The sequence below is a fragment of the Acartia tonsa genome, chromosome 11 (genome assembly GCF_053477335.1).
Source record: "Acartia tonsa isolate MP-2025a chromosome 11, ASM5347733v1, whole genome shotgun sequence".
Taxonomy (NCBI): Eukaryota; Metazoa; Arthropoda; class Copepoda; order Calanoida; family Acartiidae; genus Acartia; species Acartia tonsa.
The window spans coordinates 14,672,346-14,699,944 of record NC_137270.1 but is presented as its reverse complement, the minus strand read 5'-3'; the positions used below and the strand labels follow the sequence as shown (position 1 = coordinate 14,699,944).

At 32.1% G+C, this 27,599-nt stretch overlaps 1 protein-coding gene and 1 long non-coding RNA gene across 3 annotated transcripts; both read left to right on the top strand.

Moving 5' to 3' along the window:
• The first annotated feature begins 7,305 nt into the window (after positions 1–7,305).
• Positions 7,306–25,736, top strand: LOC145331746 (uncharacterized). Of its 2 annotated transcripts, XR_013883886.1 has the most exons (9): positions 7,306–7,397; positions 7,830–7,918; positions 8,240–8,338; positions 8,809–8,855; positions 10,516–10,607; positions 11,161–11,229; positions 12,072–12,297; positions 24,887–25,132; positions 25,536–25,736. XR_013883886.1 is itself a non-coding variant. In XM_080176579.1 (8 exons), exons 2-8 carry the CDS (start codon positions 7,850–7,852, stop codon positions 25,005–25,007), a joined length of 723 nt encoding a protein of 240 aa, XP_080032705.1. In that variant the 5' UTR covers positions 7,306–7,397; positions 7,830–7,849; the 3' UTR covers positions 25,008–25,736. The 2 variants fall into 2 exon arrangements, 1 of the variants encoding a protein (XP_080032705.1); XM_080176579.1 differs by having other exon boundaries at positions 24,887–25,736.
• Positions 25,737–25,749: 13 nt separating this feature from the next.
• On the top strand, positions 25,750–26,450 carry LOC145331138 (uncharacterized). The gene is made up of 2 exons (XR_013883690.1): positions 25,750–25,884; positions 26,307–26,450. It is a non-coding gene; the product is annotated as an uncharacterized LOC145331138 (long non-coding RNA).
• Positions 26,451–27,599: the final 1,149 nt, after the last annotated feature.

The following is a 27,599-nucleotide window of genomic DNA, read 5'->3' as shown; positions in this document are numbered from 1 at the left end:
CTTGTTGAAATCTCATTAAATCCTGCATTCAACTATTGATATTAAAGACTTTTTTTTAGCTTCATAAATGCTTTTTTTTTTATTTATTTCATATTTTCTTTGCCCATAACGGTGTCCTAACCATGTAGGGCTACCTAGTGCTCAATATAACCTAACCTAAGTAATCTGTAATACAAAGTTGAACGATGTCTGTCTGTCCGTCCGTCTGTCCCTTAAGATCTCGGTAACCACTGAACTGATCGTATGATCTACTCTTAAGGGAATATACCTACTGGTCCTCTGGTGGTTTTAGGCTATTTTCTTGAGTTGTGAGACACCCCTAACCCCCCAAAAAAAACACCCCCTTATTTTTTTCCCGAAAAGTTCGAAAATAGTGGGGGCACCTCCAATTTTTATTTTTTTTTAATTACCTCATGGGCAAAGCCCCCATATGCTAGGGGCGAACCCGCTAGTAGACATACAATGAAAAATTACTCCATACCTTCCTGCCCCTTATTTTAAATTTTTCTAAAAATTATGGGGGTTGGGAGGGAAAGGGAAAAAAGAACTTTTGGAGATCTTTCTAAGACTTCTTGCTAATGTAAATTTTTTTTACAGTTTTGTGAGTGCAGGGGTATACATTGTTGGGCCTGCAAGTAGTTGGGGACTGTTAATCCATTTGTAGAATATAAATTTGAATAATCCCCTGGCTTATACCAGCCCACCATCTTAAACAGGGTCGCCAAATTCATTATTATATTATATAATTCTTGTTTTTCTTCAAGGTTGCCAGATTATATTTGTTCTGAATTCAACAGGCTTATGTAAGCTCTTGATCAGGGTAACGTAGCGGGACAAAGTGTCTCTAAAATCAGAAGAAATCAATGTTTAATAGAATAGAATAATAGAACTAATTGATAATTCTTTTAGTTTATGAAACTTTAATTATAATTAACAATCTTATGTTCCCTACCTCCCTGCAAAGTGTGGATAAGCAAAAAAATTTAAACTTTTAAGTTTAAAAAAAAACTGTGGAAACCCTGATTAACAGATTTTGTGGTTTTGCAAATGAGTTGAGATTCTGGTTATAAAAGCAAAGCTTTTTCTACGGTTAGGGTCGATACGTTCGTCTTATCGAGTGGACCGATGATTGTAACTGATTTGTAATTATCTTGAAAGCGTAGCTACTCTATAATCTTACCAGAAATTCCATGTTCTGCATTTTGTCATTTTTATCTTTAAAAAATTCGTTTTGATTAATTATTCTCTAACAAACCTTGATTTTTGAGACGGCAAAACCTTAAAATAATCTTATAAAAGGAGCAGCTTTATTGTTACGCCTTTAAATGTAAAACGTCCAACTACTAATAAATTTTTGGTTCAGATTTATAGCAAAGCTACACTATTATAAATTTTTATCCGTCCGTCTGTAGATGGATGGAATTGATAATAAACCTTAAGAGGGATGAGACACTAGACTAAAATTTACACTGGTACCCAAAGCTTCATAACTGCAATGTCCTTTTTATACTTTTATTGAATTTTGATTTTTGGGTTCCAAACTAGATGAACTTTTCAATAATTCTAATCTACAAAACGGGTAATCTTTATTTATCATCATTGGGGATGTAAGTCAATTTATCTCCATTGTCTTATTCTTTGATATTCTTAATCTTATGTATAAATAATATAAAAGTATGTATACTAGCCAATTTAATGCTCCAGGTATGATCCTGCTGGTCATCATCCTTTAGAATCTCAGCATTCACATTCTGAAAACAAGGGTGACAACATCCATAAAAGCGAAGCACTGAAACGGTAGGACAAACGGACATTAACACTTGTTTAGTGTCAGAACTGAATAATCAGAATATAAAAGTATAAGAGTCGAACCAAAATTGTAAGTAAATATGTTGAAAAACTGTTTGATAAAGGATAATGTTTATGGACATACTTACATTTTTAGGACTTGATTATAGAGTTGCTTTGCTTATAATATTGTACTTTGTTGTCTCAGGAATCAATAATCCAAAAATCAGATCACACGGATAATTAGATTACATAAAAATTTGTTTTTAAAAACGTAGAAAAATCAACATGTTTAAAATGGACGTACGGACATTCTGGTAATGATTATAGAGTTGCTACACTGTCTAAATCGTACCTAACTACTACAGGAATCACTATGCAAAGTTTGAAATCGACAGGACAATTCTAACATACCTTTATCAATGAAAAAAATCTATCCGTCACGGACGGACGGACGTACGGTCGCACAGACCGACTCTAATTATAGAAAAGCTTTGCTTTAAAAAACATTCTTATTGCATTCAAAATGTAATTTTTCTTATCCTTTTATCTGTAATGTGTGAGCTGAAATGATTGTAATTAATCATTCTATTTATATCATCAAAGAAGACCAAATAAGCTGGATTATTTTATTTGAAAGAAAATCCTTTCATATATAAAGTTGAAAGGTTTTTTGTCTTTAGCTCAATATTTCATTTTAGTTGCATATACAACATATAGGGACATTTACAATAAGGCAATAAAAGATGCAAAGAAAATTTTTTACAGGGAACAACTTAATCAAAATTGTTTATTAAAACAAATTATAAATAGTATTGCCGTACCTCTTGTTCACATTATTAACCAATCTATTAAAACAGGTCAAATTCCTTCACAATTAAAAATTGCTAAAGTTTTGCCAATTTTTAAATATAGTAACAGCTCTAAAACGGATAAATGTAACCCTGGCAATTATCGTCCAATAAGTTTGCTACCTATTTTTTCAAAATTGTTAGAAAAAATTGTATCTGAACAACTCACAAGATATCTTGAATTTAATCAAATTATCTATGAACATCAATATGGATTTCAAGCAAAAAAATCTACACTACATCCTATGATTCACCTTTTGAATTATCTAGGACAAGCAAAAAATGAAAATTTAATTACTATAGGGGTATTCTGTGATCTTGCTAAATGTTTTGATACAATTTCGCATACAATTTTATTAAAAAAACTTAAAAAAATTGGTATACATGGATTAGAATTACAATGGTTTAAAAACTATTTAAGTAATAGAAATCAGTTTGTTTATAAAAATGGCGAAAAAAGTGATTTATTAGGAATCAGCAAGGGTGTCCCACAGGGAAGTATTTTGGGTCCAATTTTGTTTCTAGTTTATATCAATGATATTAAAAATTGTACTAGCTTAATGACACTACTATTTGCAGATGACAGTAATTTTTTGATATCAGGAAAAGATTTGAATGAGATAATTAAAATACTCAACATTGAACTTAAAAATATCTGTAATTGGTTTCGTTGCAATGAAATGTCTCTTAATCCAACTAAAACTAAATTTATGATCTTTAATAAAAGGGAGGATTCCATAACTTGGGAACAAATTAAAATTAAATTAGATTTTAATAATGAAAATGAGAATGATACAGATAAAATTAGATATTTGGGTTATATCAACCAACAGAGTGAAATTCCTGCAATTAAATTTTTGGGTGTGTTTATTGATTCTCAACTTAACTTTAAATACCATATTGAATATTTAAGGAAAAAAATGTCTAGAAGTTTGTTTTTAATCAATAGAGTTAAGCATATATTATGTGAAAAATCCTTAGTAACACTATTCCACTCTTTTATAAATAGCCATTTATTGTATTGCTTGCCAGCATGGAGCTGTGGCTTAGAATCATCTATTAAGCCTTTAATAGTTTTACAAAAAAAAAAGCTATTAGAATTATACACAAATCCGCTTATAACAGCCATACGCCACCTTTGTTTAAAAAAATTAATGTTTTGCCTATTAAGGAGCTATCTATTTATACAAAACTACTATTTTTTTATGATTTTATTCGCTGGAGGCTATCAAATTCTTTTGATGGTGTATGGATTAGAAATAATCTAAGAAATCAGAGACAACTAAGAAATTCTAGTGAGTTTTATATTCCAATAGCCAAATTTAAAAAAATTGAAAGGTTTCCATTATTTTCATTTCAAAGACTATGGAATAATTTTTGTCATGAAAAAGATCTTTTAAATGAGAATATTCCTAAAAAAACATTTGCATTAAATCTTAAAGATGAACTTTTTAAATTTATATGTAATATTGAAGAATGTAATGAATGTACTTAAAATATATTGATTTGCCTGGATTTATTAAAAACCTTACATTATTAATTACAGAAATGGTTTTAAAATTGAAGAAAAACTAGCCTTAAAATTTGTTGTAACCCTTCTTTCCTTCTCTTTTTCCCCTGTCCATTTAATTTTACCTACATTTATTTTGACATTATTATTTCTTATATTTCTTATTAACTTAATGCCAACCTAAAAAAGGCAATGCAAACATCTCGGATACGCATATTCCTACTTTTAGGGAAGCCTAATCAGTGCCACACATAACATCTAGTGTTAGTCATGCAATTTAAATTTATAAATATTATGAAAAATTGTAAAGTACACCTGGTACTAAGCAGTAGCTTGGTGTACTATTGTATGTACTGCTTCGTAATCTGTCACTGAATAAATGTTTTTTATGTTTTTTATTTCTATAACTACTGAACCGATTGAGTTTTCTATTTTAGGAAATCACATAGGTCCTGGAGAAAACAGTAAAAGTGTCGAACTATGACGTCAGAAAAAATTAACAATTAACCAATTTTACCACAGTGAATGCTGGCTTCTAATTGGTTAATTGTTAATTTTTTTCTGACGTCATAGTTCGACACTTTTACTGTTTTCGGTCTTGGAATGTTTTTTGTTTATTTTAAAATTTATGTCTAAGGATGGATTTTGGCTGTTTTTCTGCTCGATCCCTACCCTTGAATAACAGAACCCCTTGATGCTAGGGGCGCATTCACTAGAGTTTTGTTTTTCAGTTCATAAACAGGACTTAGTAACTGCTGCAAAAAAAATAACCTTTTTGAGCAAGCCGCTGTCGAATATCTAAATTCAGAAAATCAGGCTCCACCAATTTGAAAATCAGTGGCCTAACTCAATGCTTGGCGTTTTCCCTAGTTGTCAAGTTGAATACAGGCACTCCCACCTTCGTTTATTTGTTTGTTAGTGACAGTAAGGCTAGGATAGTTTGTATTGGATGTCGAGTAGCCCCGTGGGGTTAGCATAAAGGCTTTAGGCAGATTTCTAATTTTCTTATTTTAAAGAGATTCATTAAAATTTTAATTTTAATGAATGTTTGAAATTTCTCATAGTACTGACATGTCTGAATCTATGTATGCTTTACTTAGTAATTAATCATCTTGATACATTATACATTACGTTCAAATAAGAGATAAAAAGATATACAAATTAAAGGGGGGGGGGGGGGAAATGTGGTGACTCGTCACACGACATACCAGCAATTTTATTTTGGATGCTACTCCCTTAGTTTTAGAGATAATTGGATGAAATCTTTTGGGCTGGGTCACTAATTACCCTAACTAGTGGTATCTTTAAAAAAAAACGGCGGCGGGACCGCCGCTCCCGCCGTCCGCCGCCGTTTTCCGCCGCCACCGAAAAATTTTTTTTTATTGCATTTCTCGCCGAATTAGGCAATTTGGAATCATTTGAGACCATGTTATTTTTTTCAAAAAATTTTCCCCTTACAAGCAACCCTGCGGGGGGACTTGGTCATTTTTTTCAAATTATCGTTTATCAAGGTATATCTTAAATACAGTAATTCTCCTGTGATTTTGAAGATATTGAAACAAAATCTTTTTAGGTTGGTAAGTTTAAAATATTTGAATTAAGAAAACGGCGGTGGGACCGCCGCTCCCGCCGTCCGCCGCCGTTTTCCGCCGCCACCAAAAAATTTTTTTTATTGCATTTCTCGCCGAATTAGGCAATTTGGAATCATTTGAGACCATTTATTTTTTTCAAAAAATTTTCCCCTTACAAGCAACCCTGCGGGGGGACTTATTCATTTTTTTCAAATTATCGTTTATCAAGGTATATCTTAAATACAGTAATTCTCCTGTGATTTTGAAGATATTGAAACAAAATCTTTTTAGGTTGGTAAGTTTAAAATATTTGAATTAAGAAAACGGCGGCGGGACCGCCGCTCCCGCCGTCCGCCGCCGTTTTCCGCCGCCACCAAAAAATTTTTTTTTAATGCATTTCTCGCCGAATTAGGCAATTTGGAATCATTTGAGACCATGTTATTTTTTTCAAAAATTTTTCCCCTTACAAGCAACCCTGCTGGGGGACTTAGTCATTAGACCAAGTACCCCCGCAGGGCTGCTTGTAGGGGGAAAAATTTTTGAAAAAAATAACATGGTCTCAAATGATTCTAAATTGCCTAATTCGGCAAGAAATGCAAAAAAAAAATTTTTGTTGGCGGCGGAAATCGGCGGCGGACAGCGGGAGCGGCGGTTCCGCCGGTCCCGCCGCCGTTTTCTTAATTCAAATATTTTTTACTTACCAACCTAAAAAGATTTTGTTTCAATATCTTCAAAATCACAGGAGAATTACTGTATTTAAGATATACCTTGATAAACGATAATTTGAAAAAAATGACCAAGTCCCCCCGCAGGGTTGCTTGTAAGGGGAAAAATTTTTGAAAAAAATAACATGGTCTCAAATGATTCCAAATTGCCTAATTCGGCGAGAAATGCAATAAAAAAATTTTTTTTGGTGGCGGCGGAAAACGGCGGCGGACGGCGGGAGCGGCGGTCCCACCGCCGTTTTCTTAATTCAAATATTTTAAACTTACCAACCTAAAAAGATTTTGTTTCAATATCTTCAAAATCACAGGAGAATTACTGTATTTAAGATATACCTTGATAAACGATAATTTGAAAAAAATGACTAAGTCCCCCAGCAGGGTTGCTTGTAAGGGGAAAATTTTTTGAAAAAAATAACATGGTCTCAAATGATTCCAAATTGCCTAATTCGGCGAGAAATGCAATAAAAAAATTTTTTTGGTGGCGGCGGAAAACGGCGGCGGACGGCGGGAGCGGCGGTCCCGCCGCCGTTTTTTTTAAAGATACCACTAGTTGGGGTAATTAGTGACCCAGCCCAAAAGATTTCATCCAATTATCTCTAAAACTAAGGGAGTAGCATCCAAAATAAAATTGCTGGTATGTCGTGTGACGAGTCACCACATTTCCCCCCCCCCTTTTATTACAATTTATTTTTAAAAATTTTAAATACACTTTTAGGTCATAGACAAGATTAAGATATATATAAAGTGCCTTATGAATTACAGAAATGCCCCACGTCCCTTTATTTTTTTGTGAGGGGGATAATTGTATTCATTATCCATTATAATACAACTTTAATATAAAAAAAAAATATTTTAGTGTGTATATTTACAACTCTGTGTGGACATAAATCAAGTGTTGTACCTATCAAACAGTATTTAGCATCGCTAGGTGTTGCAAGCCAAACTAATACAGGAATGTCTTCTTTATTATTCAATAGAAAAAAAGCTCCTGATGATTTAAAATTTATCTAAAAACCGTTGGCTGACACATAATTTTATAGCTATCGTTGAATGGAAGTAAAAAAATAATTGAATCGGAACTCTGGCTTCATGGTGCTCCATGAAAAAACCTTGAGGAGTAGAATCAGAAACTTTTGTCTGTTTCAAAATATCTCGTTCCTAGCTCTCAAAAAAAACTCTAAAAGATGGCCAATTCTCAAAGAAAACCTAAAAATGGTGGTGTTTTAGTCATTTCTAAGGTTAGAAACGAGATATTTTGAAACCGACAAAAGTTCATATATGTATATACTAAAAACTAAAAAAACTTCATTATCAATCGCATCTCTTGGTGATGTTAATCAAGCATGGTTAGTTTATAAATAAAAGACGACATTGAAATCTCCAGAGTTTTGTCAGGGAAAAACAATGCGTTGGGGCGTAGCCTGGACATGGAGACATGTGGATCTTAACACAGTTAAAAGTTTGAAATACATGGTGAGATTTTAAATGTTTATTTGTTCAAATCTAAATTAAGAAAGATGATAGATAAGCGATTGATTGTGTAGATTCCCCAAACTAATGAGACTCCTTTGTTTTTTTGTTATTGCTATTTAAGGGGGGAGGGGGGCAATATGTATTTTGGGAAATTTTGACTTACTCGACGTTTCAACCAATAGTTTTAAACTTTTAAAAAAAGAAAAAATTTTGTTTTTCATCATTGGGAATGTCCATAGATTTTTCTTCCATTGTCTTATCCCTTAAGATCCCTATTTAAAACTGATAGCTATCCCCAAATAAACTACTTTTTGCTTTAAGAAATCCAAAGAGAAAGCATTTAGCTGGTCCATTCCACAAAAAGGCACAACTGCTTTGAATCTATTTCAACAAATTAAAACATGGCTTCAGATTATAAAGGTATATTAATCATTATAAATTAGTTGTGTTAGATACGTAGGTACGAACTTAGTGAACCATTTTAATGAATAAGGAAATAAAAATGGTGCTTTAGAAATAAATTTAAATAGATGGGAAAGGGGTAGTTTTTTCCCCTGCCTAACGCTGTTGGGGGCCATTACCTTGCGGGGCTACCTTGTACCCAATATAACCTGAAGTAATCAAAACAAACAAACCCCCCCCCCCTGATACAATATTTGAAAAAAAAAATAATGAGAGGTGGCTGGACATTGGACGGTGTGTAAAACCGCCCAATTAATCAAATAAAAAAACTAACGATAAAAAAAGACTAAAGTAAAGAATAACTTCTTTTCAACTGCTGCTGTGAAAATATAACTTACTCCATTTGTCTTTCTGTGCAGTTTTGAGCTTTGCTACCTTTGTTTGTTTTCATCCTTGTTACATGCACTTTTGATATCCTTACATTTTAGGTTGATTTGGCAATTAAAAGAGAATCAAAACATCTTTGTTCTGCTAGGTAATAATGTTTATAACTCAGTTCATGTCATTTATTACACAGTACAGGGTGCGGCACATAAATCGAGACATTTTGTAATTTTTAAAGAAATGAACATAAAATCGTCAATTTTAAAGATTTTATTGATTTTTAAAAACTGGGAAGCAAAATAGGTATATGACTAGTAGATTATTCAACAAAATCTCCGCCAGCCTCAATCACCGCCTCTACCGGCCTCCTCAACCGCCGGCAGGTCCAGGTCAAAATGTACCTGTCCAAGCTGGCGTAGTTCTCCTTGATAGTGGCAATGAGAGAGGTCTTTGTGGTATGGGCACGTCTATTGGTGCATGCTTCAAAGTAGCCCTAGGCCTAAAAGTCCATTGAATTAAGATCGGGCTGCTGGGAGGCCACATTTCCTTACGAACATGAGTAACCGCCAAATTGACAAAATCCATGTTTTTGCTCTCATTTGGGCTAGGATTTAGCTACAGTGGACTTTAAGTACTCAAAATGCGTGTCTCGATGAGCTTAAGACACACAAAAAATTTTGGGTCAAATTTCCAACTCCTTCTCTGTCAGGCCCTACTGTTTGTGATTTCTTAAGGCTCAAAATCTTGAAAAATCGACCTCATTTCGACTAGGATTATGCTAAAATGAATTTAAACACAGCAAAATGTGTGTCTCAATGAGCATAAGACACCCACAAAATTTGGGGTCAAGATTTCAACTCCTTCCCTGTCGGACCCTACGTTTTGTGATTTTGCGCATTAAACCACCGGCGCATTAGGAATCTGCATTGTTGAACATATGCGCGGCCAGCTCGGTGTACACGTCTATCTTCGTCCAAAGATTTTTTTGTGCTAAAAGGTCATTACCTAAGATTTCTATAGTGGGGTCAAACGTCCTGATTGGTCAAGTAGTTTTCGCGCCATGGCCGTTTAAAAAATGTCTCGATTTATGTGCCGCACCCTGTATATTAAATACATTAATAAAACAAAGATGACAACATCCATAAAAGCGAAGCTCTGAAACGATAGGACAAACGGACATTAACACTAGTAGGTATAGTGTCTAAACTGAATAATCAGAATATAAATGTATAAGAGTCAAAGCAATATTGTTAGTAAATTTCTTGAAAAACTTCTTGATACAGGATATTGTTTATGCTATAGACATACATTTTTAGGACTTGATAATAGAGTTGCTTTTTTATATAATATTGTACTTTGTTGTCCCAGGAATAATTACATCAAAAATCAGAACAATCGGATAATTAGATCACATAAAAATTTGTTGTTAAAAAAGTAAAAAATGAACATGTTTAAAATGGACGTACGGACATTCTGGTAATGATCATAGAGTTGCTACGCTTTCTAAATCGTACCTAACTACTACAGGAATCACCATGCAAAGTTTAAAATCGATAGGACAATTCTAACATGCCTTGATTAACGAAAAAAGCTATCCGTCTCGGAGCAACCCTAATTATAGAAAAGCTTCGCTTTTTAAAAAACAATGTATACTGAAGTAGGAGAATATCTATCTGTCATAAAGGCTATTGATTTTCACTAAGTTTTAGTTCAGGGAAGGTTTTAGGCTTAACAGGAGCATTGGAGAAATTCACTTGAGAAAATAATTCCAACCCCTCTAGAAAAACAAAAGAATCGTTTCTATTATTTAGAATGACAAGTAACGAAACTCACTGGCGAAATCAAAGAAAGCAAAGACGTCAAAAACTTCAGGAGAAAAATACTGACGTTGATAACAAAGTTGGTAAGAATTTCAATTCACTTGTTTTTATTGTGTCCAAATATCTTACTGAGAATCATAGATTATATGAATAACTTAAATTGTTTACGTATCATTATATTAGTAATAGAATGTCTGTGTGTGATCTGTCTGTCAGTACAGAAGGATCCCGCCAACCGCTGAACTGATACAGTTTTTCACTACTATTAGTAGCTGTTCCTAGGTCTAGGGAAGGTTTATAACTATTTTGAGAAGGGTATAAAAACATTACCAAGAGAAATTGCCCCTAGAAAAAAATAACCCTTCCTCTCAATTTTTTAAAAATTTTCTAAAATTGAAAGAGTGGACCTCAATGCCCCTAGAGGTCCCTAGGGGCGAAAACGCTAGTATTCTATATTTTATTTGTGCTTTAACATCAAATAGAAAGCTAAATCGTACCAATTCGCATTAACAACCAAATTATTATTATATCAATTTATCGTCCATTATCTTATCCCTTTATTTTAGTTTTTTGTTTTGTTTACTTTTCAGATTTTTATTGTTCTTACCTCTTTTTCTTACATTCCATTATGTTCAGTGGAAATGAAAGAGGGAAAGCTAACTGAAAGAAATGACGAATCTAGCAATGATACGAATAACACTGCAGGTCTGAATTTATCATTTTAAAGCAAAGTTTTATTAAATCCTCTATATACCTATGTACTTATAATCTTATGAAGTAGAACGAATTTTTGACTGTCCTTTAAGATTTCTTTAGGCAACCTCTATTTAAGTCCTGCTGTGCAGGTTTTGGGCTTTTTTTCTCTAAAATTAATCATGCTAGGAGCACAGCTGCTAGGATAATTTAAGCAGTATTTTGCACGCTCTAAGTTTGGAATAATAACTTCTATTGTCTTATCTATGGATCCCTTCTTGTTTAAAAATTTTAATTTCTCATCAATATTTTTTAATAGTATGGCTTTAAAATTGATTAATATCTGCTAAATTAAAACCGGTTCTGAGCCATACTATAAAATCATGTATCGTATCGTATTACAGACAATTTTCCACAAATATTAAAATAAATTTAACACATTAATACTAGGTTCAGTCCCTCAGTGCCAACAAAATTGAAATTTATCTATAATTTTTCATTTTACTTTCCACGAAAACATATAAAAAATACGATGCAATAATAGTTATTTCTCGTATCGTATTATAAACGGCTTTCCGCGGATATAGAATGTACAATTATAAGATTAAAACTAGTTTTTTTAGCCCCGAGGTGCCGGAGGCACCGGCTAAAAAAACTGGTTTTAATCTTTTGATTGTACATTTCTATATTCGTAGAAAACTGGATATAATACGATGCTAGACATAGTTTTTTCGTATTTATGAGAACCGGTTCCTATCCACCGGATTCGAATGAATACGAGAAATAACTATTCTATAGGGAATTAAATGCAAAAGTTTTATAAAAGTTTGAAAATTAAAGCTCTTGTATTTTAGAATCCAGACTAATAGAAGAATTATTAAACTCGAATGGAAATAGTGTTGTCAACTCTATAGAAGTTGATTCTACTACAACAAAACCAGAACAAAATCAATCCAATAAATCTCAAAATGGCACAAATAACCGTGTTAGTGAAAATGGTGTAAATGATTGTCAGGAAAGTACAACAGAAAATTATAAAGCAAGTAATGAAGTACAATTAGAAGCGAATATCAATATAAGGTAATCATATTTTATTAGAATACTTAATGAATTAAACAAGGTTAACAACATCTAAAAGTTGCAACGCTTGGAAAGAATTTAGATATAAAGAACATTAAATAAGTACAGCAGTCTTCCCCTCCTAGTTTTTTTTTCCAGAAAGAAAGAGGGAAAAGTGGATAAAAAATTCAGAACTATTTATTCTATTTATATTATCCTCCCTCCCAAACATTATTTTAGTTTTTTCACCAAGGAGGGGAGAAAAATGGAAAAAAAATGTTTTCACTTCTCTTAATTTTTACATTTTTCCCCCCAACAACATATTTTTTATTTTTTTTACTCCACCTGTAACAGGGTCAATTTTGCATAATAAATAAAAAATATTCTTAACCCCTTTTTTCAATTTATTTCAAAAATAAGAGCACCTAACATATAGATTATATTACCTTACCTAATACCTTCAAACAGTTAAACATTTCATAAATTAAGAAACCATTATAAAATCCTTAAAACTGATATTTGAATGTTTTAAAACGTATTAATTTAAACATTTTATATCTGGACAAATAACACTTTATGAATGTTTATTGTTATCAGAAATAAAGGAACATTATATAAGAATTTTGAATACATCTCAAACAATTAAATAGCATTAGAAGTTTCTATCATTATGTATTTGTGTATGTTAGACTTTAAAAGAGCGTTTAATAACTTAAACCACTTTGTAAATATCTCAATAACCTGCGACCGAGTAAGTAATAGGTTCGATTCCCTACCGGGTCATAACCAAAGACGTTGATAATGGTCAAGTGCGCGACATAAATAGTTAAAGTAAGAGGAATGTCTTAGCTTAAAAAAGGCGCAACTTATTACTACGCAAAGTTAGAACTTCCAAACAAAGATTGTGCAATCAATGCGTTGGTTGTCTGATCGGCGTATGACCGTATAATCATGCATTTTATTAGCAAGATTGGTAGCTAGAAAAAATAGGATATAACCCATAGTATTTTTTAAGTTTGATGTCTTTATTTCTGTATATTTCTTATTAAGTTATATTCTACGTATGTATTTGTATGTGGGAGGGGGGGTGGGGGCGGGGAGTCAATGGAATGGAAATTTAATAAAGAAATGATTTGGTCAGTGAAGCTTTGTTTGTTTTAAAGATATGTATTTCATAAAGAAAAGACATATACATACAGAATTACATATTATAGTACGAGACTTTTATTTACATCAACTTAGCTTAGTAGCTGGAAATTAATGAGAAAAAAACAGGAATCACTGTGTTATTAAAAACTCAAGAAAATCAGAGATAAAATTAGTTTCTTGCCCTGCATTTTGTAACAGTTTGAAGGAAAATTGGGTTAGGAGAATTGTATGGGCATGCAGGTTGTTTTTATTCCAATTTGAAATACAGTCTTCTTTGCTTAATTTGAGTGATTTGTCTTTTGCAGCTAAAATAAGATTGGATAGTTGAGTATATACATTTAACGAGAAATCATCATAATACATATTAAATAGGTAAAAGCTTTCTTTTAGAAAAATAAATTGAGGTTGTCCATTATTATACTTAATATCTAAAAAGACAGCTAGTTTATGAATAAAATAAGAAGGAAATATACAAAAGAATAATGCATGATCTGTATTGCTTTCTGTATTACATTTGTTGCAAATATTTGAATCGACTAATTTGAATTTAAATAGTTTATTTTTGCTTGGTAGTGTGCGATTCAATTGTTCTAGATAGAAGTTTTTGAAATGTAATAAAATTGGTAAATTAAAAAGTTTCTTAATAGTAATTTCAAACAGTTCCTTGTCAGGAAAGAACAGTTTGTCTCTTTTTCTTGTCATTATAGAAGGTAATTCTATGTCAATTTTAGATTTATACATTTGTTTGAAATGAAAAGAAAAGAGTTTCTTGTTCTTTACCAACAATGAACTAAGTGGGTTCAGGAACAGCTTGGATTTTTGCAGGCTGAAACTAGTAGCAGAGAAGCAGGGCTTGAACGCATCAACCACTTTTTGTAACTTGTTAATTAGAATTAGATCATGAATTGATTCATGTATATTGAGATCAAGAATTGGTAGATATAGAGCTTTGGCACCAATTTTTTTGCATTCTAAAATTGAAGCTATCGTGAATTTTTTTGCATTAGAAAGAATGTGTTTGTCATTTTTATTTAGAAATGATAAATTTCTCTCGTATCAAATTCTTTAAAAGTAGCACGTATTTTACATACTTGATAATAAGATGAATAAATATAGCAATGTCCTAAGAATTAGCGGTTTTTGTGACATCATTAGAAATCAAAACAGGATTCCAGTTTGGGCCAATGTTTTGGCTTTATGTTCTGGATGTTATGATGTTGTTCAGAGTTGTTTATTTTAGGAAAGCTTCACATATGTTTAAGATTAGTTTAAGCTTTATCTATTTTTAATTTACAAAAGTATTGCTTGATTAAAACTACTAACCCTTGATAGAAAGGGAAAGGTAAGGTTGCGGGTAAATTCCGGTAAAGTTTTAAACAGTAGTAGAACCAATGATGTGTCTACTACATATTTAAAATATTAAGTATTCCAAACCCTAAACGTATCGTATTTCGAGAAAAATCAAAAGGGAATTTAGAGACATGATAATATTGAAATTGGGGAATATTAATTAACGTCGCCAAGAATTCTATTTCAAGAATATGATATATATTCCCCTCTCCGTTCGTTCACAAATAGCTCCCTATTTATATTTTTCTAAATATTCAAATTTCTTAATATTTATTTACGAAGTGCTTCGTAAATAAATACTAGATTTTGAAAAATAATAAATTTTTACGTTGTATATTTCTATTTCTGAAATAAATCACGCAATCTTAAATGAAGTATGTTCGTTAAACAATTCCGAAATAAAATTTACTAAATATATTAGACTTTTAGGTTCTTTCTATGAAATTAATGTGATGACATAATTTCCTTACTCCAAAAAGTCTACCTGTTAAGAATACGACATTTTAGACGTCTTACTTTTTTCATTGCTTTTTTTACAGGGTAAAATAAAAATTCTTCCTAATATTAAAAAAGTATAATTTTGCATTACGTAAAAAAAGTATATAATGATAATGAAATATATTAAAGTTAACTTATAATAGTTTGTAATTGTATTTGTAACAATATATTTATAGATTCCCTGTTATTTGATATCATCCGTTTCCGGTGTATGCTGTTCAATTTATATCAGGGATAAATATATACACAAAAATTCCTCCAACAAATTTTTATTATTTACCATGGTCAAAACATATTAAAAAATCTTATTTTAAAAAATGTAAATATAACGAAATAAATTATATTGAAGTTTCTAATTACCCATGTACATTTCTACCTCGTGTCTCCATGAGGTGCACACACACATAGTTCTTCAGTCCTTATTTGAATTTCAGAGTGTATTGACACGTCATACTACGCGTTAGTTAGATACAAAGAAAAGTGAAAAATAATAAAAAATTTAATATACAATGTGAAAACTTCAAATGGAATTATATTAATACAATAAAATGACAAGTGATAAATATTATTTGCAATTGAAAAAATAGTTATAAAAAAAAAGAAGAAAGAAACAAAGTCAACACAAGATCTAATTCTGTACTGTCGTCCGAAAAGGATTATTGTAGTCTATTGTTTTGCGTGAATGTCATAAGAATATATGCACGTCAAAATAATAGGCTATGTTTTCTATTTCGGAAGGCGGTAACACTAATCATTTAGAATATATTAAGGTAAGGATTTTGTAATAATTTGTAAATATAAAGTGAAAAGTCTGTTCGTTATAACTTAATTATTCTTATTTTGCCTTTTGGTAATTTCAATTTTAAACGCACAGATTTTATACTGTGAATAATTCGGCAAGCTCCATACTTTGTTTTTAATTATGTTTTTTTTTATTTTTTTATATCGTTCCAAAATTACAAAGTATCGGGTGTGTTTTATTAGTCTTACCTAAAAATATTGAATCCCTGTGTTCGAAAAGAATTTCCGTGCATTTTTTTACGTCGTTCAGAACGGCTCGGCTCCACATTAGTTAAAAGTGAGTTTTTACAGTAATAATATTATGATTTAACGGTCTATTTCCTTAAATTAAACTTAAAAACCATATGTTACCAAATATACACACATCCGCAGCCGTATTTCTAGATTCGGCTCCGCGTTTTTTTGCGTTGAAACTCGTTTTTAAATGTACGCTCATATTAAACCTGATTATCAAGCTGTTTTTAAACAAATTTACTTACAATTTTGCTTTGACTCTTATATATTCGCATTCTGATAATTCAGTTCTGACATTAATGTCTGTATTTTTTTTACATTTTAACAACAAATTTTTATGTGACCTAATTATCCGATTGGTCTGATTTTTGGTTTACTGATGTTTGAATGTACAATAATATAAGCGAAGCGGCAAGTACGCATTTTTTCCATCACCCTTTAATTGAAATTCAAATTTATTTTTGGATATTTAGTATTTACTTTCATTTGATGTCCAACTTATTTACTCTAGAACCTCGAGCAAGAGACCATCCACGCATAAAGACACAAGACAAGTATGATTTGAGTAATGTTTTTGGCTTCGCTACTTATTGATTATTCATCCTTGTTAAATTAAATCACAATACTGCAAAAAAAATAAATATATCAATAAACAGTTTTTTGGGTTTTATTACAACATCTATTTTATAATGGTAATGATACAGATATTTAAAAAACACAAAATTATTTCATTAAATTATTTGTTTTACTTTTACTTCTACTTTATTTCTTTCCAACATAATTAATATGATAAAGATATTTACAAAAATTATTTCATTCACTTTTCCAGTTCCTTGGTTGCTGTCTTCTTGGTAACTGTTACTTGTCTATCCCAAAATGCTTGGGTCTTCTTGGGGACTAGCTTGTTCATCTTCAAGAACATGATGGCGTGGATGGTGTCTCTGTCTAGGTTATAGCGCCTCGATGAGTAAACTAATTTGAGGTGTGAGAAAATTCTCTCACACCTCGCATTAGAAACTGGAAGGTTGTTGAAGTTGGTCATCAAACTGACAAGTCCAGGGGGATAACATATCTGCTCTGCAACATGTTCATACCTGGTAGTAAGCATCCTGTGGCTTGCGGTCATCGCTCCTTGTTTGTACAGTTTCTGGCGTTCTTCAACATCGAAATCCTTGGACTTAGATTTTTTGACTTTCGCAATTTCCTCCTTTATCTTATCGACTTCACGTTGGTAACCGTATGTCAAGGCATGCAACTTGGATTCATCTATATTATTCCAATCCTTCAGCCCAGCGTTCAGGTGTTTCTTCATGACGTCCAGGGGATCCTTCTGTTTGTCACGTTGTTCTTTCTTTTTCTTCTTGGCTGCTGCTTGAGCCTGAATTTGTTTCAACTCTTGTTGTTTAGTCCAAAACATCTTTTGGAGGGGTGTCATCATGCCTGTAATACATAAATATAATTAATAAAAATGATAATTGAATTATTTAACTAATGTTATTATTATTATCTATTTTAATTAATATTGTATATCTTTACCTGTGGGAGGTGCAGTTGCTGGAGAATCGTACTCGTCAGCTTGGGAATCCTCATCGTCGGCATTAGCACTACGCAGGTCGGCCTCTTCATCTGCCTTTTCTTCAGGACTTAGGTTGGCTCTCAGTGAGATTCGGTGTAGCCGTTCACCCAACAACCTACAATTTTTGGGTGCTTGTTGTAAGATTGTTTTTGCTTCATCCTGTGTCACCGTAAAGCTTTGTGTGCCACTCGCAATCATTTCCAAATGACTGCGTGACAGGGGGTGTAGGTAGAGGCAGACTTGCCAGCCTGCATTATTACGTATAATCTTGTTCACCCTTTGATGAAGGAACTTGAATACACGTTGGGCGAATAAGTTGCCAGGCATACTTGTCTGTAGGGTAAAGAACACCGTATCCAGCATGGTGAACATCTGGACGATTGTGGCCTCATGGGCTTGGGCGGGAATTGTCAGCATGGTATCCACACACTCCAACACTTGCAGGACTTCTCTGAGGGCAAGAACCTGGTCAGGTGTTGGCCACAGATTGTCAAACTTCTTGTTGACTAAAATAAAAATTAAAAATTAATTCTATTGATATATACAGTTTTAAATTTTAATTAAGGGAACGAGAGAAGAAATAATTTATTTAGTTTAAATTTTAATAAACTTCTATTTGTTACCTTTCTCTTTTGTTTAATTAAGGGACAGAGAGAAATTTAAGTTGGTAATTTTGTTAGTTTTAAATTGTTGTTTAAATTATAATTAACTTTTTTGGGTTTACAACGGTCAACAACGGCAACAACCCATCATCCATTTTCATATTGGTTCGCATAGCCAATTTAATAACAACAATATAACTTTCCATGTTCATGAAGCATAAAAGTTATATTGTTATTATTAAATTGGCTATTGCGAGCCATGTGTATTTAAAAATTTTTAATTTAATTTTCGTAAATTTGCAGATTTTTTAAAGGGGTAGTTTCACGAAATGCATTTAAACTTAATTTAGTGAACCGCATATTTTATCCTGGTTAAATGGTTAAACTACATTTATATGGCATATATTTGAAAAAATTTCAATTTTCTACCACATAGTTTTTAAAATGTCAAGACTTGAAAATCGTCTTTTTAAATTGCATATATCACAAAAAAGACAATTTTCAGGTCTTGATATTTTAAAAACTACGTGGTAGAAAATTGAATTTATTTCAAATACATTCTATTTAAATGTAGTTTACCCCATTAACTAAGAAAAAATATGCATGCGGTTCACTAAATTAAGTTCAAATGCATTTCGTGAAACTACCCCTTTTCTTTAGTTTTAATTTTTTCATTTTCATTTAATTTTTTTTTCAATTTCATTTTTTCATTTTCATTTTGTATTTCATTCATTTCATATTCATTCTGTTTTGTAGTCCATCAATTTGATATTTATTAAATAACTTTTGCGTGATATTGTAAAAATAAATGTGATAAGAAACTCGAAATAATACACTTTTTTATTCATTCTTAAAACCAGTTTTTTTAGCCCTGACGTGCTGTTTAACGATGCAAGAAATAGCTATTGATAATTTTAAATTTATGTCTTCAAAGTTAAAATTTAAATACGTGGAACACTTACCTAACCTACCTAAGTACACAAATAATCACGGCAGAAACATAAGTATTTTTCGTAAACATATATTAACGACCTAACTAAACTTTAACTATATCAAATAGAAATATTTTTGCTGATTTCGATTTAACAAACAATCTTAATTCTAATTAATAAGCTACCAACCAATAATCTTTTATTAAACGAAACGTCTCTCTTCCTTGGATACAAACGGCTGCGCCCCTAGCATTTAGAGGCTCTATATTCGAAGGGATAAGAAAGGGCAGAAAAATAGCCTAAAACCATATCCAAACTTATTTATGAAAATGAATTAGCCTAAAACCATCTAAGGACCTATACGAAGCTGTACTGTAAAGGAGAACCATATAGGTTCAGTGGTTAGCGAGATCCTTAGCTACAGACAAACAGAGCTTACTTCTTTATATTATAGGATAGATTCATACAATTATTAACCAAGTCTCATCGCAAGTCTTTAATTTAATTTCATAAGATTAAAACCAGTTTTTTTAGCCCTGACGTGCCGTTTAACGATGCAAGAAATACTATAGCTATTGATAATTTTAAATTTATGTCTTCAAAGTTAAAATAAGTACACAAATAATCACGGCAGAAACATAAGTATTTCGTAAACATATATTTAACGACCTAACTAAACTAAAACTATATCAAATAGAAATATTTTTGCTGATTTCGATTTAACAAACAATCTTAATTCTAATTAATAAGCTACCAACCAATAATCTTTTATTAAACGAAACGTCTCTCTTCCTTGGATACAAACGGCTGCGCCCCTAGCATTTAGAGGCTCTATATTCGAAGGGATATGAAAGGGCAGAAAAATAGCCTAAAACCATATCCAAACTTATTTATGAAAATGAATTAGCCTAAAACCATCTAAGGACCTATACGAAGCTGTACTGTAAAGGAGAACCATAAAGGTTCAGTGGTTAGCGAGATCCTTAGCTACAGACAAACAGAGCTTACTTCTTTATATTATAGGATAGATTCATACAATTATTAACCAAGTCTCATCGCAAGTCTTAGAACCAGACATTAAGAAATTCAAATTATAGAGCAGCATCGCAATTACAAATTAAATTAAATAAAAATAAGAAAATTATTTTTCATAGTTTTATTATTATAGCATATATTTGTATTGTATTTATTTGTCAAGTTATTTATGTGGAATCTAAATATTCACAGGAATACGATCTCAACGCAACATCAATCAATCGATAATGATCACAGAGTCATCACGGGTAGAGTTCGCGCTCGCGCCACCTTCGTGTTCCAGGATGGCGTCAATATCGTCATCATCGGAAGATGGATTGACATCGCCGGAGATATCGGGTTCGTCTTCATCTGAATCTGATGATAGATCCACTGTTCGATCCAAATTTATGGCACGATCATAGACATCTAAGGACTGGATAACTAAGTCACGATAACCATTGCATTTGGCTTCCAACTCGGACAGAACCTGTTCATTTTCTTCGCGGGTCCGCTGAGAAGATGGAAGGGCTTGGTGAAGGAATTGGTATATACCAATTCCTTCACCAAATAGCCTGAGCGCCTCCATATTACGAACCGACTGAAACCCCGACCTGAACACCAGGCGACAGATATCCTTAAAATATCTGTGTAGGACCTGATAATGGGCGAACCAGCCAGGCATCAGGTCGGGGTATAAAGCCGGTTCTGGATCTATGAAGGGAAGAGTACGGGGGGCGTAAGGAACCAAATCATCAGCGACATCCAACATCACGTTGCGCCTGCGGTCAACTCTCTGTCCTTCCGCCATAACGATAGCAAAACAATGCAACAAAATACAAAATAAATACTAGCAGAAGCAAAATAAAATATAAATAATGTAGAATGTAGATGATATTTGTACTGTAGTATATGTTGTCACTTCAAAGGTCCGTAAGCAATTGAAATTTCAAGGAAATCATTACCCCCTACCAATTTACATTTTTACCACCATTTTTACTATTTTTCTTTGTTGTCGGTTTCCAAGAAATTATTAAGATTAATAATATTATAGATATCTTCAAATATGAAGTGTTGGGATGTGTGAAATATTTTTAACAAGGATGACAATATCCATTAAAGCAAAACATTAACATAAATGCATAAGTATAATCAAAATTATAAGTAAGTATTCTGTCTATAAATTATATAAAATACTAACATATTAATGATGAACAGACTGACGTCTATAACCAACACAAATTATAGAAAAGCTTTGCTAATTCCTAGTATTTTCCATAAGTTTTGTTTTGTTATTTCTTGGGTGGGGGGGGGGGGGGGAGGGGAGGGGTCAATATCAAGTGTTGGGATGTGTGAAAAATTTTTAACAAGGATGACAATATCCATTAAAGCAAAACATTAACATAAATGCATAAGTATAATCAAAATTATAAGTAAGTATTCTGTCTATAAATTATATAAATACTAACATATTAATGATGAACAGACTGACGTCTATAACCAACACATATTATAGAAAAGCTTCGCTAATTCCTAGTATTTTGAATTTTCCATATGTTTTGTTTTGTTATTTCTTGGGGGGGGGGGGAACATTAACATAAATGCATAAGTATAATCAAAATTATAAGTAAGTATTCTGTCTAAAAATTATATAAAATAGTAATACTAACATATTAATGATGAACAGACTGACGTCTATAACCAACACAAATTATAGAAAAGCTTCGCTAATTCCTATTTTCCATATGTTTTGAATTGTTATTTCTTGGGTGGGGGGGGGGGAGGGGAGGGGTCAATATTTGTATCGTAACGGTCAACCTTCAAACTAGGGGGGGCGAGGTAGGGGTGAATCAATATCATTAGCATATATATATCGACAACATTTCTTAAATAGGGGAGGGGTGAGACTACACTAGTGTAATAAATTATTATCGATTCAGCGTTTTTTTTTTTGGGGGGGGGGGGGGGAAACATTTATGACCTCATAAAGCTAAGGGTCAACTCATCATACAAGAAATATGAGACCTTAGAGAACAAGGACAAAACGTTACAATTTACAAAACTAACTCCAATCCAAATAAAATAAAAATATTTATTTTCATTTTATTTAAGTCAACATAGTTTATTTATTTATTTAGAATATTTATTTCATTAAAGTAAAAAAAGTTATGATTATTGTTTTGTTAGTATGTTAGGTTAAATTAGTACATATTACTTGAGTTAGAATGATTAATACATTATTTAATGGTTATTGGTGGTTTATTTTTTAACTTTTCTTTCACTTTATGATATTAGCAAGTTTGATATATGGTTGAGTTGAAATGTAGAAGACAGTAAGCAGGGTGGAGGGTTGGAGAATGTAGGGTGTTGGAACTTTGGAAGGTGGATTATTATAGAGTAGATACGCTGAAAGCCTGAAACAAAAAATCTTAAGTCTTAACAGCTATGTGAGGGAGAGGGGGGGGATGGTAATTTATCTATCTTGCTTAGCGTTCGGTTAATTCTAAATTAATGAATAAATAAAAGCTATCTATCTTAAACGGACGTACGGAGGGACGGACCGACCGACCCTAATTATAGAAAAGCTTCGCTTTAAAAAAATAAATTTTACTTTTATTTGAGCCAATGTTAGATAAAAAGTTAATAATTTAACCAACCAATTAAAATATCCTTGTATTTATGGTTTGACATGTCCTATAATCAATAGGCATCTATTAAATGTAATCTAAACAAGGATAACAAGATTATCATCCATTGTCTTATCTCCTAAGGTGTACTTTACAACCCTCTCACATACTCACACGACAATACAAATACACATAATAAATACTAGGATATGACAATGAAAGAAAAATCGAGATTTTTGGAATAAAGAAAGGGGAGAATAAATTATTTAAAAGTCTTATCTATTATACAAATTTTATATCTAAGTTTTCATATTTATTGAATTGTTTACAAGTAAAACTGATATGGTTCTGATATCGCAAAAACCAATCAACCAATATTATTTTTTTATAATTCATTCTAAAAAAATAAAAAAAACTCATCAATATTTAATTTTTAAAGTTTTCATATTTATTGAATTGTTTAAAAGTAAAACTGATATGGTTCTGAGTTCTGATATCGCAAAAACCAATCAACCAATATTATTTTTTTTATAATTCATTCTATAAAAATAAAAAACTCATCAATATTTAATTTTTAAAAAAAATTTGTATAAAAAGTAAAAAAAAACACTGAGAAAATATTAGGTGTAGAGGTTTCGTGTTCTTTCTAGACAGCTATATTGGCTATTTTTCCAAATTTTGACGGAACGAAAAAATTTATTGGAAAATATCAGTAAATATTAACTTTCAGGATCGTAAAAATTTAGAAAAGATTTTAATATTTCTGTTTCATGTCCATTTTCAACCCTTTCCCTAATTATTATCAACGACTTTGGACCGTTCGTAGATAGGGGGAATATCTGAGAAATATTGACCCGTGGGTTTCAAATTTCCATCGTCAAAGATATATTGGATTTATTTCAAGTAGACATATGTCTGAGTAGAACAATAATTTTCACTAAATGTGTATATTCCTTAATGAAAATAACTTTAGAAAAAAAAAATATTTTTGAGTTAAAATTAAATTGTTAAAAAAACCTAGAAAATCCATCAAATGCTTCGCTAATGTCAAACTGACAATAAGAACAAAATTGACAAAAATATGATAGTTTCTTCATTAGTTTAGGGGGTTTTATATCAGAAATGATTAATGAAATATTTCAGAGTTTTAATAAATAGTCCTCTAAAAACTGTTGTTTTCCAAAGTAGGTTATCTTTGACATATTGACCAAATTACAAGGTCATAAATTTGGCAATATAACGTTGAATTAACAAACGCCATTTATGAATAGAAATTGAATTAAATTGACTATAACCCTAATATATTCAAGTACTTTAGGTAAACAACTAAAAAATGCGCAATACTAGAAAAGCCCGCGAAATGATTTTAATAAAAAAAAACAGAGACTATGCTGTCAGCAGTTTGTAAGCTAGCTGCATTCTTTAAAATAACTAATATCTTAAGTAGGTAGTTGGAAACCATTAAATATTTCTGATATGAAAAAAGATAATAATGATTATGAGGGGTAAGTTGGGTAAATTAAGTAATACGTTTGTTTCATTAAAAGAACAGACTGTATTTTATAATAGTTATTTATCGCATTGTATTATAAACAACTTTCCGCGGATATAAAATTGTACAATTATAAGAATAAAACTAATTTTGTTAGCCCAGAGATGCCGAAGGCACGGGCTAACAAAACTGGTTTTAATATTATGATTGTACATTTTTATATTCGTAAAAAATTGGATATGATACGATACATAATTTTTCAGTATGGCTTATAAACCGTTACTAATCCAGCGGATATTAATCGGTTTCGAGGTCATACTAGAAACATTTTTTAGGCTGGCAGGACCAGTTATCCTGGTGGAGATATCCTACCTGGGTGGCCAGGCTGGCAGAGATGGAGTTCATCAAATTCTTCAATATATCAAAAATAAACATGCTGCTTTGAAAAAGAATTAATTTCTTAAAAGAAGTCTAAAAATTGAGTTCACCGATAAAATCTATATATATTTGAAAGGGCCCTTGAATGAAAAATGTTACAATTAACCAGAAAAAAAGATTTTTAGGATCAACTGCAGTTCACGGTAAAATATTCCTCGTAACGAATATTTCCAAAAATCTGTGAAATTCAAAAGCAGCTAATGCCAACCGGCTGAACGTATACATCATACCCGCACACCATTTTAAGCGGCATAAAAAGACCTAAAAATAATCTGGAAGAGCCAAGATCCAATGATGCACATAGAAAGCTTTACTAAAGAAAAAAAACGAGTAAAATAGGTCTTTTTCGCGCAATTCTCTGCACTGCGAGATAATTATGCATTATTGATTTATGACTATTCCAGACTATTTGTAGGCCTTCTTATGCCACTTAAAACAGTGTACGGGCATGATCTGTACGTTCAGCCGTTTGGAAGCTAGCAGCCTTTAAAATTCATAGATTTTTGGAAATATTCTTTACTAGGAATATTTAACCGTGAACTGCAGTTGATCCGATTTTTATAATAGAAGATTAACATTTTAATATTATTTGATTTAATATTTTTGTTCAAGTTGTAAACAAAAGAAATTTTTCTGTCGATTTAAATATCATATTTTTTCTATATTCCATTTACTTGGCTGTGAGGCATAATATGTTTATTTTTAAACTTACATTTATACCAAATATGTATTATTTTATTTTTTTTTCAGATTTATTAAAATGGAGCCTGAAAATTTAGACGTAGAGAGGAGCAAAGTTGGTGTGAAGAGTCCCAGTAGAAGTCAGAACAAGGCCTCCCCGTTTGATTCACCTAAACGGGGTCCCACACTGTCCACTTCGACCTCCAGTTTTGAGGTAATGTTTTGCAGCTGTAGCCGATTAATCAGGGATCTTAAGGGATAAGACAACAGACAAATGATAAATATTCACCCCCAATGATGGTAAACATAATGACATTTTCTGTTGATTGTATGAAATGGTTGAAAATATGGACACTACAAGATTGGAACCAACCAACAAAAGTACCCAAAGTTTTTAATCAAACGTAACAAAAAGACATGGTTATAAACGGATAGTTCTGAATATTTTCTTTAGTTCTATATAAACTGTATTATACATCTGAAGTTATTTTGTTGTTATTTTGGTTTACGTTATTGTAGTAAGATTTTTAAAAATATTTCTAAACTATTCACGACTGCTCGTTCCTGAAGCTTAATAACCTACCTATATCCTTTTGTAGACTAAGATCTCTACAACTTATTTATTATTTAATCTAGGCTGTAGATCCGCATGACCCAGTACTCAACAATCTTGCAAACTCTTTGTTCTCAAAGGTAAATGATCACATTATAACAAGGATGACAACATCATATGTAGCGAAACACAAAAAAATCATGGAATGGAAAAATAAGTTTTGCTAATTGCGCATATGTCACATAATCTTCACTTCAGCTTTCTATCTTCAATAGCTGCCGGGAAAATCACAATTCTCCTATAGCGTTACGGACTGACTGACTGTAGACAAAGTTAATTATGGAGCAGCTTTGAGACTTAAAATCGCGCGGAGATATTGGAATTAGAATTCAGAAAAACCAGACCTATAATAACACAAGCAGGAGAATGAAACAAAGCAAAATTTAGGAAGAAACGGGGGTTTTCGGCGATTCTCCCTTCTTATAAAACTGTATTTAGCCCCATAAATGTGAGAGTTCTTTCCTGTTAAAAATCTTTTTTAGTTTTAATAAAACATTGGAAACTTGATATATTATCTAATTCTTGTTATAATGCGTTTATAAAGGGGGGGGGGGGAAATGTGGTGACTCGTCACACGACATACCAGCAATTTTATTTTGGATGCTACTCCCTTAGTTTTAGAGATAATTGGATGAAATCTTTTGGGCTGGGTCACTAATTACCCCAACTAGTGGTATCTTTAAAAAAAACGGCGGCGGGACCGCCGCTCCTGCCGTCCGCCGCCGTTTTCCGCCGCCACCAAAAATTTTTTTTTTATTGCATTTCTCGCCGAATTAGGCAATTTGGAATCATTTGAGTCCATGTTATTTTTTTCAAAAATTTTTCCCCTTACAAGCAACCCTGCGGGGGGACTTTTTTTGGTGGCGGCGGAAAACGGCGGCGGACGGCGGGAGCGGCGGTCCCGCCGCCGTTTTCTTAATTCAAATATTTTAAACTTACCAACCTAAAAAGATTTTGTTTCAATATCTTCAAAATCACAGGAGAATTACTGTATTTAAGATATACCTTGATAAACGATAATTTGAAAAAAATGACTAAGTCCCCCCGCAGGGTTGCTTGTAAGGGGAAAAATTTTTGAAAAAAATAACATGGTCTCAAATGATTCCAAATTGCCTAATTCGGCGAGAAATGCAATAAAAAAAAAATTTTTGGTGGCGGCGGAAGACGGCGGCGGACGGCGGGAGCGGCGGTCCCGCCGCCGTTTTCTTCATTCAAATATTTTAAACTTACCAACCTAAAAAGATTTTGTTTCAATATCTTCAAAATCACAGGAGAATTACTGTATTTAAGATATACCTTGATAAACGATAATTTGA